The sequence below is a fragment of the Chelonia mydas genome, chromosome 5 (genome assembly GCF_015237465.2).
Source record: "Chelonia mydas isolate rCheMyd1 chromosome 5, rCheMyd1.pri.v2, whole genome shotgun sequence".
Classification (NCBI taxonomy): Eukaryota; Metazoa; Chordata; order Testudines; family Cheloniidae; genus Chelonia; species Chelonia mydas.
This window is the reverse complement of record NC_051245.2, coordinates 43,757,835-43,771,794: the sequence shown is the minus strand read 5'-3', so window position 1 is coordinate 43,771,794 and position 13,960 is coordinate 43,757,835. Positions and strand designations below refer to the sequence as shown.

The window sequence follows — 13,960 nt, the reverse complement described above, 5'->3', positions numbered from 1 at the left end:
CTAAATGTCTTTGCTATTCCCTTATATTATTACAAAAAATAAATCTGCATTAAAAGGGTGTTATACAGATTGCAAGGTCAAGCACTCAAATGTTAGGAAATTCCCATTCAGCCTTCTTTTGTGTATATGTTCGGATTGTCTGATCATATTTCATCCATAGTATCCATGCCTAATTTCCAGTGATTGTTGATGTGTGGGCCTGTGCTTACATTAGAATGAAATTTGTGGTTTTGGCATGATTCAAAATGTTGCTGACAATGCAAGTGCCAGATGGAAAAGGTGATGGCTAACAGTTTGTGTCACCCAAACCTGAACAGAATTCCATGGGACAAAGAAAAGGCCGAAGGATCTTCTCCCTGCCCAATTTTGCAAGCAACAGTAGTATGAGTACTTAGGTATCTTATAATGGAAAGTGTCAGGCAGCCTAAATATAAGGCTGGTTACCAGCTGCTATAGTACTGTATGTACAAAATGCTTTTATAGTTATTTTGAAAAGATTCACCCATTTATTTTCTGGGGGCAAGGGAGGAGGGGAAGTAGTTTAGCTAGGAACCAGAAATAGGTACCAGGGGTGAAATTTCCAAAGAGAAACTGTTACCTTTTGTGTCAACTGGCTGATTTAAGTACCTCCACAAAACGGACATAAAGATAATTTCTATGTATCTATCTTACAAAAATATTAAGTTACTACATTATTGAATATGGCCATATACCATTTACTTATATACAGAGCCATTTTTCCTTATATTTGTTTGATATTTAGGATCTATACCCATGTAAATCCACTTGCAGGAATCTGCTATTAAATTGTTAGCTTGTGGGGGCAGGAACTCTGCCTTTTTATATGTGCAAAATGCATAGCAGATTGTTGTTGGAAGCACCACAAAGATTGCTCAATTATTCCCACATTAAAAAAAAGTGCACTATGGTTACATTGGATGTGCAGTTATGCTTTGCAAAGTGTCTTTGTACAAAATATGGTATTCTTGAGTTCCTCTGCTGTCTCAACTTTCTAAATTAGCTGAGTTTACACTGAGATTTTGGAGGGCATGTCTGGTACTGTGGATTGTGCCTGGGATTTACTCAACAGCTACAATCATCTCGGTATCATTTTTTGTGACTATGTCCATCTGGATCACTCTTTTAACCTTGGGATACATCTCTACCCGCTTGTCCCTGACTGCTGCAGCAATGTACTTACTCTTTCCTGGCGTTTTGTACTTACTCCTTAGGTTCCACTGACTTCAGGCCATTCCATGTGATGAATCAGCAGTTGAGAGCAGCATGGGTGGAGATTGCAGGGTCTCTTCTGGCATAGGCTTGAGTGGATGAGCAGCTCCTCTGTGCACACTTTCATCTTAATTGATATGTCCCTATCTCAGCAGTGTATTTTTAATGTGTACAACAGAACCTTGCAAGTTAGATTGTGTGAATTAGTGAATAAATCAACAAGCATACTAAGAAATGAAATGATTACCACCAAATGTAGCTAAGGTCACTACTGTACTAGAGACATGCTAGATATAAAGGATAATTACTCACTAGAAAGCCACTGTCACAATCCTCTTTCCAGTCCTATAGGAATAAAGCATTACATCAGCCTGTTATCTCCACCAAAGGGGGACGTAGGTTAGCCACCTTCACAGCAAAAAATGAAAGAAGGGAAGGAAGTTTTATGCAAAACCAACCCACTGAGGGTTCCTTTTCCCATTGCTCCTCTTCCTGTTATTCATCTTGGAGAAAACCTATTATGTTACACCTAGTGCCACAGCAAAAGGAAAGCCTCTGTGAAACAAAATTTTTGAGGACACTTCCATACACAAACACTGGTAACATTTGAACTGATCATGTGGTTGCTCTGCAGTTCCTGTCCACTAAAGCTTCAGCTTTCTGCTTACAATACACTTGTTTCTCTGCTCAGCACAATGATCTAAGAGGGCAAGCTTCTGTCCACTTTTCTATGGTGGAGGACTGCAGGTAAAATGTGTTTTTGGTTGCTGAGATGCCTTCCTGTCCTCCTCTCACACCTAGATTCTCATTGAATCCTGTCTCGTTTTCTATAACTTGTCCAATTCTGCATCACCTTTTCCATCCCAACTGCCAACACTCTCCTCCACACCTTTAAAAAGAAAAGGAGTACTTGTGGCACCTTAGAGACTAACAAATTCATTTGAGCATAAACTTTCATGAACTACAGTTCACTTCATCAGATGCATGGTGTCCCCTGAATAGATATGTGGACACAGTTGGCAACTGTTCAAGGGCTTTGTTGCAAGGATAAGTTCCTGGGTTTGTGTGTTTGGTGTGTGGTTGCTGGTGAGTATTTGCTTCAGGTGGGGCGGCTGTCTGTAAGCAAGGACTGGCCTGCCTCCCAAGATCTGTGAGAGTGATGGGTCGTCTTTCAGGGTAGGTTGTAGATCCTTGATGATGCATTGGAGAGGTTTTAGTTGGGGGCTGAAGGTGATGGCTAGTGGCGTTCTGTTACTTTCTTTGTTGGGCCTGTCCTGTAGTAGGTGACTTCTGGGTACTCTTCTGGCTCTGTCAATCTGTTTCTTCACTTCAGCCGGTGGGTATTATAATTTTAAGAATGCTTGATAGAGATCTTGTAGGTGTTTGTCTCTGTCTGAGGGGTTGGAGCAAATGCGGTTGTATCGTAGAGCTTGGCTGTAGACAATGGATCGTGTGGTGTGGTCTGGATGAAAGCTGGAGGCATGTAGGTAAGTATAGCGGTCAGTAGGTTTCCGGTATAGGGTGGTGTTTATGTGACCATCGCTTATTAGCACCATAGTGTCCAGGAAGTGGATCTCTTGTGTGGACTGGTCCAGGCTGATGGTGGGATGGAAATTGTTGAAATCATGGTGGAATTCCTCAAGGGCTTCTTTTCCATGAGTCCAGATGATGAAGATGTCATCAATGTGGCAAGTAGAGTAGGGACATTAGGGGACGAGAGCTGAGGAAGCGTTGTTCTAAGTCAGCCATAAAAATGTTGGCATACTGTAGGGCCATGTAGGTACCCATAGAGTGCTGCTGGTTTGAAGGTATATATTGTCCCCAAATGTGAAATAGTTACGGGTGAGGACAAAGTCTAAAGTTCAGCCACCAGGTTTGCCGGGATACTATTCCTGACCTCTTGTAGTCCATCTGTGTGTGGAAGGTTGGTGTAGAGGGCTTCTACATCCATAGTGGGTAGGATGGTGTTTTCAGGAAGATCACTGATGGATTGTAGTTTCCTCAGGAAGTCAGTAGTGTCTCGAAGATAGCTGGGAGTGCTGGTAGCATAGGGCCTGAGGAGGGAGTCTACATAGCCAGACAATCCTGCTGTCAGGGTGCCAATGCCTGAGATGATGGGGCGTCCAGGATTTCCAGGTTTATGGATCTTGGATAGCAGATAGAATACCCCTGGTCGGGGATCTAGGGGTGTGTCTGTGCGGATTTGTTCTTGTGCTTTTTCAGAGAGTTTCTTGAGCAGATGGTGTAGTTTCTTTTGGTAACCCTCAGTAGGATCAGAGGGTAATAGCTTGTAGAAAGTGGTGTTGGAGAGCTGCCTAGCAGCCTCTTGTTCATATTCCGATTCATGACAACAGCACCTCCTTTGTCAGCCTTTTTGATTATGATGTCAGAGTTGTTTCTGAGGCTGTAGGTGGCATTGTGTTCTGCACGGCTGAGGTTATGGGACAAGTGATGCTGCTTTTCCACAATTTCAGCCCGTGCACGTCGGTGGAAGCACTCTATGTAGAAGTCCAGTCTGTTGTTTCGATCTTCAGGAGTCCACCCAGAATCCTTCTTTTTGTAGTGTTGGTAGGAAGGTGTCTGAGTTGGTATGTTGTTCAGAGGTGTGTTGGAAATATTCCTTGAGTCGGAGATGTCAAAAATAGGATTCCAGGGCACCACAGAACTGTATCATGTTCGTGGGGGTGGAGGGGCAGAAGGAGAGGCCCTGAGATAGGACAGATTCTTCTGCTGGGCTAAGAGTATAGCTGGATCGATTAACAATATTGCTGGGTGGGTTAAGGGAACCACTGTTGTGGCCCCTTGTGGCATGTAGTAGTTTAGTGTCCTTTTTCTTTTGTAGAGAAGCAAAGTGTGTGTTGTAAATGGCTTGTCTAGTTTTTGTAAAGTCCAGCCACGAGGAAGTTTGTATGGAAGGTTGTTTTTTTATGAGAGTATCCAGTTTTGAGAGCTCATTCTTAATCTTTCCCTCTTTGCTGTTGAGGATGTTGATCAGGTGTTTCCGCAGTTTCTTTGAGAGTGTGTAGCACAAGCTGTCAGCATAGTCTGTGTGGTATGTAATTGTAATGGATTTTTTACCTTCAGTCCTTTTGGTACTCCTGCTAGTAATAGCTCACCTTGCCTGATCACTCTTGTTATAGTCTGTATAGTAACTCCCATTGTTTCATGTCTGCTGTGTGTATAAAATCTCCCCACTTTATTTTCCACTGCATGCATCCAATGAAGTAACTCACGAAAGCTTATGCTCAAATAAATTGGTTAGTCTCTAAGGTGCCACAAGTCCTCCTTTTCTTTTTGCGGATACAGACTAACACGGCTGAAACCTCCACACCTTTGTTACTATTATCTGCACTGCTCCAGCAGTTTCATGTGCCTGCTCTCTAACCCACTCACATTGTAGCTAGAATAAAATGTTCCTTTCCTGCCATGCCAGTCATGTGTTAGCTGGTGCTCAACTCCACTCTGGGCTTCCTGGCTCATTCCAGGAATCCCATCAAGGTCAAACATCACTTTCAGGATCAATATAATTTTTTCACACTTACTGTAAATAATCTGACATCTGAATGAGACTCAGACCCTGGATAGATAAACTAAATGTCAGAGAGGACACTAACCACTGTTCTGAGACTTTGTGATATTAAAGCTTTGGGAGTTTAGGATTCCCTAGATGCAGACCTCATACACTCAGACAACAATGGCAACACAAGACTAAGTGAAGTTGATGAGGCCGGATGTGCTTATAACTATCACTGAGTCCACCACTAGCATAGATCAAACTTTTTGACAAAAGATTTCAACTAGAAAATAATTTTGTAGAAATCAAAACAGTTCAGGGGATCATTTAATGAAACTTTGAAAAGTAAATAGCTTTGACTTGTTTAATGTCAACATTTTACTTAATAAAATACTAACTTTGAAACAAATGTAATCTATAAATACAATCTTCAGAATGATTTGACATACTGTTTCAATGATCCTGGCTTGATTTTTTTTTTTTTTTTTTTACTTTAACTTTCTGTGAAGTTTTGACTTTTTCTTCCAATTTGGAACAAAAACCAATGTCAGAATTTTCCATGGAATGGAAATTCTCTTTTCCAATCACCTCTGCCTAGACTATCCATCAGACTATCAGAAGACTAACCCAGGAGTTCACAGAGCCATAAATACAATCAGGGTGGGGGTATGTTCTCACTAACTTTCTCTCATAGTGGTGATGTTCTTCCCAACTTTGCTGGATAAGTAAAAAATGAGTCAGGTCTGTTCCCCACTCCTCTGCTATCTGAAGAGGACAGCACTGGGAGAAGGAGGTGAATGGAAACATCAGGAGGAAGAGAGAAGAAAAGGATTAATACAGCCTGGGGAAGGGAGAGTATGAGGGTGGATAAGAAGAGCCTTTGGAATGACACTATGGAGGGATTGGTGAGGGAGTGAAGAGGGTGAGGTCTAGAAGGAGAAAGTGAAGAGGAAAGCAAGGAGGCAAAAAGCCTGAGTGAGGAGACTATTTGGGCGGGGGGGAGCATGAACCTGTACATGAGAGAGGAAGGGGAGAGTACAGAAATTAGGATCAGGGAACACCAAAGAGTGCAAAGGAGAAGAGAGGGAGAGTGTGAAAACTTGAAGGAAGAAGAGACAGAACAAAAGGAAAGAAAGATGTGGGGAAAGAAAAGAAAGGAACAATTATCACACAATACAGAACCATACTGAAGGCTGCATGGATAAAAATCAGATTTTTAAATTCAGATTAGCTTTATTTAATACGTTTTTTAAAAAACGCAACCTGTGTTGAAGCCTAAACTTACTATAATTATTAAAATGATTTAGATTAAATAAATAATACCATTCAAGCGTTATATGTTTGCTACCAAAGTTTTCAAGAAAGTCAAGCTACTGAACTGGTGGAAGTTACTGGTTAATCACCGGGAAGCAGAGTCTGCTGAACTGCTAAACCAGCTTTTGACAGCAATAGCCTCTTGTAAAGGTGAGGGAGAATATTTTCTTCATTGAGTTTACTCAACTAGTTCAGCTCAATAACTAGTTCAGTCAAAGTTAATAAATTTACTGGGAACTGAAAAAGCAGGAAAGCTTGTTTTCTTCTTGCAATCTATCAACAGCAACAACTAGCTGTGAGACAATGAGATCTGCTAATTCTAAAATCTTGAAGGACATGGCGACCAGAAACAATCAGTTCAGTTCACTAACTACACATAATACTTACCTTGTTTAGTAATTGTTTGCAGTGTCTTAGCTGTGTTGGTCCCAGGATACAACAGTGACAAGGTGCGTGAGGTAATATCTTTTATTGGACCAACTTCTATTGGTGGAAGGGACAAACTTTTGACCTACACAGAACTCTGCATCTCTGTGTAGCTCAAAAGCTTGTCCCTTCCACGAACAGAAGTTGGTCTAATAAAAGATATTACCTGACCTATATTGTTTAATAAGTCAGTTTCAATGCAAAACATGTTTGGATAAACGGTTTTTCTTACATACCAAATAAAAAGTACTTTTCTTTTTTTTAAAGATTTTATGAAAGTTTTAATTGAATTCTAATTTTCATCCAAATACACAAATCATGAGTAAAACATGATCAGCTAGTAAATAAATGCATTATTCACCATTTTTTCTAAGAATAAACATGTAAAAATTAAGAATCTGAATAAATATAAATTAAGCCCTATAACTGCTTCCATAAATGTATATAGACACACTATATCCTCCTGGTTAGTTAAAAAAACCCAATTTTAGTGTGAAGGGTATATTCAGTTGCAAATCAACCTTTTTTTACTGGTTACCTACCAATGGGAATCAACCTCTTGTTAGGAAAATAACTAAAATTAAAAATGTACAACAAGATTAAAATCAATTATTTAAATCATGATTAAAATCAGTGATGAAAATCAATCCTCTCTGAGTAAAACAGACTGAAAAAGGCATAGAAAAAAACAAAGTGAGAAAGAAAAAACAAATACAAGGGAGATAAAGTAAAATTTTAAGAAGTTTTTACGTAATAGTGTGATGCAGAAATGATAGAACACAGACATCTATGCGGTTATTTATTACTTTTTAAAGCGTGCAATAAAATATGCTGGGGGAAGAGAAATTTGCCTAGGTTGAGTCCTGGCTGCCAATTCTGCTTCTCCCGTTTAGTTGCTGGTGAACAAAATTCTCCCTCCTGGTCTCTCTCAATTTTTTTCTGTGGCTGCATGTATATGTATATACAAAACACACAAGAGCAGAATGAGGGGACTGACATATACAAAAACCACCTCTGGGGAGCTAACGTAGAACTAGACACAGATGCCTACAAAAAAGGTAACACAAAACTAAAGTTTTAGAGGGGCAACCCAGAAGAGCAGCTGCTGGAGACAAGAAAAGGACAGCATATTCAGACAGCCAGACCTGCATAGGGGATGGATGTGCTGTGTGTTTGAGGTGGGGGAGGGGCTTGGTTTCTTTGCATCTACATCTGCTGGTTGGAGGATATAATAGCCTCTTACTAGGCAGGGATATCAGGAGGATTTTTCCCTCCAAGATATTTCTCTTATCTGGGGATGAGTATCAGTTAATGGTCTGGGAATCTGAAAGGTCTAGTCCAAATTTGGGGGCGGGGCGGGGGGAAGCACATTAACCTCTAAATGGCCCTAAATCCTGTCAAGGAAAATTTGATTTCCCATCCGGTGACAGATACTTTGTTAAGACTAGATTTTTTTAAATCTTACCTGTTAATTGTGGCTCTATTTCTTCTCTCAACATCTCGGTGTGTCCTTCATTTGTGAAGGTTCTGGAACCTCTGCATTAGCTTCTGAGGAGGCTGATTCTACCTGACCTACAGGAAGAATTTGTTCCTTATCAAAAATTCCCACATTCACAGAAGTGCAAGTTCTTTTCCACTAAAATATTTAGGTTGTTGGTCTATCGTTTTGTGCGTAGTGGAAGCAGTGCTTGACAGGTATTGAAAATCCTGGATAAACAACTGGAGGAGGTTTCTGCCAGTGGATCATCTTAAACTACCCAAAAATGGAAGGGAAGGGAAAAAATGAATCAATTAAAAAGCAATCTTCTGTCATGCTAATAGTGTAAAGGTGTGAGACATGGGTGGCCCACAGCTGCTGTGACACCAAAATAGCTGAGTATTTAGAGACTGTGAATGGCAAGACCACCACCAAAATACTTTTTGGATTTGTGGAGGCAGAAAGCCATGAGAAAATGGGGTTTGCGGGTACCAGGGTTCTCAATGTATTTATAAAATATATTCCATACTGAAGTATGTTTGATACTGCTCTTGGGATCCCTGGCTGTATGACTCTTCCTCCTGGCACACCCTTTTGCAGTTAGTTTCTCCAGCTAGTTTGGATGCACCCAAAGTTAGAGTGGCATGAGGAATTTGGAAAGCGGTGCCTTTTTCATGAACCTGCTGTTGCAGATCTTCACTTCAGAAGTTGTATATCCTGCCTTGAAAGCTATGAAATGTCTATTTCTAAGCTGGGTCATGTGACAGATTCTCTATGAGAAAGCTCTCAGGATTCTTTTACATTCTAAAATATTTTTTAAACCTGTGCTTTTTTCCGTCTCCATAAACTAAATGATCTAAAATAACATCAAGATCCAGATATACTGGTCTATCTGAGCTCATCTTTATTCAAGATTGGACCATGAACTGCAAATGTGGCTTTAAATCACATATATGTTCTCCTGATCCCAGGGCTGGCTGCCCATACCCCAGAGGGTCATTCTGGCAACTAGGACATATTGGTTCCCCAGTCTCCTTTGCTTTATGCCAAGACGTGAGCAGAGTGAGGAGCACAGGAACCACTATTCCACCTATGGATTGCCCTACACATGTGGACTCCCCATGTAAACAATTATGCCAGCTTTCCAGTTCCTTTACACTGCCAGAGCAGTGGAAAGTAGCTGAACTAGGATCCAAGATCTAGCCCATAGACTCTACTCACTATCTTGCATTTAACATAGTGGGTCAAATTAAACTCTGATGTAAATTGAGTAAATCCAGGGGTTCGTTTTATTAAGCAGGACTAGGAATTTTTAAAATATTATTCAGCGATAAAGTCCCAGCTTTGTATCATTGAGAGTTGGTGCATGGACATATTATCGTCAGAAAAAGCTCCACCAACCAATCAGAACATTGCTTTGCACAATCCAGAGCCTTGTTTAGAGAAAATGAGTGCATAATTGCGTGTCTAATTGGCATAACCAGTTACTGAGAGTGCACACAACTCCAGCCCAAGTGGGCTTGATTTTTTTAAAATTACTCCTCAATGTTCAGAGATGTACTCTAATCAGATTGACATTTGGCCCTATTCTAAGGTAATGACAAGTAAAGTAGTCAATATATTCTTAATGCTAATGGGCCAGACTTTGCAAGATAGAGAATGACCAGGAAGGATTGCAGCCTTTTTCTCCTTTGCCTCCCACCCTGAATTTGTGACAATAGCCTGATGCAGATTTTGCATTTGACTCTGTAACTACCTCCCTCAAAGAATATGATGCATAAAGGAAGGACATTGTTCAATAGCCTCTTCAGCACAGAAACAGAGAACGTGAGGATGGAACCAACTGAGGTTCACCCATTTACTCAAGTTAAACCTAGATTTAACCCTTAATTGATAGGCTGGAGAAGGAAAAGGCGTGAAAAAAGAAAACTTTCCATGGCTGGCAATTGAAGGAGGAAAACCAAAAATATTTTCCCTCAGTTGATGCATTCTTATCCACTCTCTTTTCTTATTAAAAATTTACTTTATTAAAAAAAGAATTATCTTCTCCAAATGCCACCATCACAATATTAGTCACAACCACCACTTCCTTACATTCAGTTTCAATTATATCTGTGTATTCACTACTCTAAACTACTTCTTACCTGAAATGCGTGCTTCTTTGAGATTTTATAACAATTAATTATTCCGTATCCTTCCCTGTACCATGTAAAGTCCACTGTTGATGAATTATTTTTGTTTTCCTTTCCAGTTTTCTTGGAAGTTTGCTGAGAGCAGGAAATCATGGCCTATATTACAGTTGACAGATTTTAATACGTCAGTACAGAAGAATACAACTTCGGGTCATTCCGGCATACGGATTACGAGAGAGACACTCCAAAAACTAACTTTCCAGACGGGGATGTACTTATAAAACCTTTTATGTCAAAGTCAGGATTTCACAACATGACACGCCAATGCAAAATCCAGTAGCACCTGAAGGATTAAGGTAACTGCTGCCATCACTTGCACACTTTTTAATACTTGAAAAAGTTTTAAGAAAAAAATAAAGAGAAAAAGTACATTCTCCAGAGAACAGCAAGTGTATTTCAAAATAAAAATTATATTTTTGGGGTTTTTTTTCTTTTTCTTGTTGGGGTTTTTTTTCCATTTTTTTTTTTTTAAATAAGACTCCATAGTTGTCATATAACAAGTTATACACAATGTGATTGCTCTCCTCTCCTGTGTAGGTTCTTGTTCACATTTTCAGGCTACAGTACCCAACATTGTTTTCTGGCATACATATTCCCACAGTTTTATCTAAAGTTAGATACAATGTATAATATCTGTTTCTGGGGAAAAATTAATGTTTCAAATATCTTAATACAGAAGTGGAGAGGCTACAGTAGGTATCACCACCTAATTATGAACTTTAGATTACAATTTCTATACACTCACCTACTGAAAATGAACATTTAAAATATTCTTACAATAAGATTTTATTTATATGTGCACTTATGTCCACCTTATCCCATATCCATGTTTGACGACTATTTTGGGAATTCAAAGGTGCAGCCCTCAATAGATTGCATTATTTTAAAAAATGAAATCAAGCATCTCTACTTTATGAGAAAAGAAATTTTCAAATATTATTTTCCAATTTTAAATTTCATTTCACTAGGAAAATATTAAAAATGTGCACATCTAAATTTTTCCCATGTACTATATATACATATGTGTATGTATGTATACATAAAAATACTCATGTAACACACATATACAAAAAAGTAAGTGGAAATATTTTTGTAAGCTATTTTCCCACATGTAAAGGATGACATTTTAAAAAATTCTGATAATATAATTTAAAATAATATCACATTTATTATCCTATCAACTTGCTATTGTTTCACCTTTTACTTCCTCCTAATTAAGCCCATCCAGTTCTAATGGCCTTGATTCTCCTGGCACATAAACCAGTTTTAACCAGAGTAACTCCATTGACATCACTGAAGATTCTTCTGATTTAGACTGGTGTAAATCACAAGAGAATCAGGCCCAAATAGCTTCATGTAAATTAAAACCTGGTGATTTCTGCTCACCTGATGAAGTTACCCATATCATCATCATTTAACATCCACCAAATAAAAAATACGTAACTCACCACAGCAAGCTTTCAGCCATATGCACACTGAACTAAGCTTTTTTTCCCCTCTTAATAAATAAAATAGGTGAGAAAATACCCTAAAAATATGGAGGAAATGTAAATGGTGTGTACAGTACATACGATATAATATATGATGGTTTAGTATTTGAACTAAACTGTTCTCCTGACTTGTCAGGGGAACCTGATAAATCACTTGTAAAGAAAAAATGATATTTTATAAACAAACCATGTATTTTCTCTCTTTCTAATGTAAATTAGAATGCGTGTATTATACATACAGTACACACACACAAACCAGACCTACATTTTCTAGTTTTGAATAGCACTCTGTAAAAGTGGAGAAAATTGTCTGTTATACAAATTTAGTAATCATCTGGATTTTGTATTTAACATTCAAATTAATTTTGGGCACAAACAAAAACTCAGTGCATCTTGAGACTCTTGAGTCTGATACTCATTCATACATTTTTTTTTAAAAAAACCCTCTCCAACATTGCAGGCAATTTATGGCAACAACATACTTTGATGCACTTCCCATTCAATAAGCAAACATATGACACTTGGCTTACCTTTCAATGACTTTTCTTAAAATCAATATATTATTATAGAGAAATGCATGTTTGCCAAAAGTCTGTTAAAATTACATCAAAACAACTTTAAAACCCATTCACTGAGGATAAGTGAATTCAATTCCTCTTTTTAAACAACTATGTAACAGTTCAGTTGCCTGGCGTGGTTTCGGTAAAATGTGGTGTGAAGAACTATACAGAGAAAACATGTCTCCATTTCAATTTGCTATGACTACACAGCTTCTAGAAACATTTCTCTTGGCTGGACAAGTTCAATGCAAAGGTAATCCCCTTGTAATAGCTCTATATCCCTAACATGATCAATAAACAGTGTTCTCCACTAGGCATTATTACACAAAACTGAAATGCACTGATCATTCCGAAAAGATTTCTTGCAAAATAGGCTAATAAAACATCTTCAAGTAACTGCACATTCTAATTATATTTGATGTTTAATAAGGCCAGACAATAAATTACTGGCTTTTAAATTTAAATTTTAAATTTAAAAATATTTTTTTCTGAGGAACTCACCTGCCTTCATTGGTTGACTTTAAAATGTATAATAAAATGGGAGACAGGATCTCATTGTAAATACATGGAAATAATATGGAAAGTAAACCATACACTGGACAATATTATAGAACACCAGAGTGAACTTCATAAAGAAATACAGTATCTTCCAGTATAAAAAAAAGGAAGAACTCTATACAAGCAGTTCTATTAACTATGTTTCAATTAAAGATGCAATTCTCTCTCACTCCTGGCAAGAATTAATTGGTAATGGCACTGTTTCTCAACAGCGCAAAGTATCCTGAGAAATTATTAAGATTACAACAAAAGACAGGGCTGTCATCACTAAGTTTTTGCACAAAACACATCAATTAGATATCTTAAATAAAAAAAGCAGATAATCTATATCGTGTCTAACACAAAAAGGGGATGTGACCTGGGACACTGCTAATTCTTCCACTGGCTAATAATCAGAAAATCATTGCATTCAATTACTGTTAATATCTTTCTTCAAGTTATTTATGGCCAATAATATACATGGAGGTAATTTGTAATTCAAGTGTTTTCTTTTTCAACTAGCTACAAGATGATTTCTAAATTTTACATTGAAATATACTATTCAAATTTAAAATAGGCCCTCTTGGAGGAGCATTTTTCTAATTTTGTGCAACTTTGATGCAGAGCCCAACAAAGTCCTATGAAGAGAGACAGTGCATCTTTAAGATGATTGGCACTGAAATCCCATTTCTTTAGCTGCATTCTATTAGCTTGGCCAGGTTATCTCGTAATTCTGTTAGTTCAAAGATTTTTCCATCAAGAATTTCTAAAAGTGTCTTCAAGTTATTGCGAAAAGCTTCTTGCTCATTCTGACTTTTCTCCAGACGTTGCTCTAGGTCAGACAGCTGCCCTTCCAGGTCCTTGTTTCGAATTTCTACTTCCTTCAGAGAAAACATGTAATATGTTAATGTACTGTTTATAAATAGAATGTAGTTTTCTCTTTCTGCTGTCATTCATGTATGTCTTAGTTAATACAGGTTTTAAAAGACCACAATTAAATTATTTGCAATCTCTCAGTTACAGCTAACTAAAAAACCAGTTTTTTTTAAAAGGACAATGAGGAGTTTGAAAAAACACTATCTTTCTTTTATCTTCTCAGTAAAACATCCAAGGGAGAGGACATTTGGAACAGAGTGATAAAATTATATAGCCACTGAGTGCCATATTGAATGCAAGACATTAACTGAAGTAAATTTGCTATTGTTTCAGATATATAAATA

The 13,960-nt window shown here is 38.1% G+C and overlaps 1 protein-coding gene across 1 annotated transcript in view; it reads right to left on the bottom strand.

Moving 5' to 3' along the window:
- Window positions 1-9,334: 9,334 nt before the first annotated feature.
- HOMER1 (homer scaffold protein 1) overlaps window positions 9,335-13,960 on the bottom strand; it is a 150,810-nt gene continuing 146,184 nt past the window's right edge. The window contains exon 9 of the mRNA XM_027829001.3: window positions 9,335-13,621. Coding sequence (XP_027684802.1) covers window positions 13,433-13,621 — 189 coding nt within the window. The 3' untranslated portion in view covers window positions 9,335-13,432. The remainder of the gene's footprint in view (window positions 13,622-13,960) is intronic.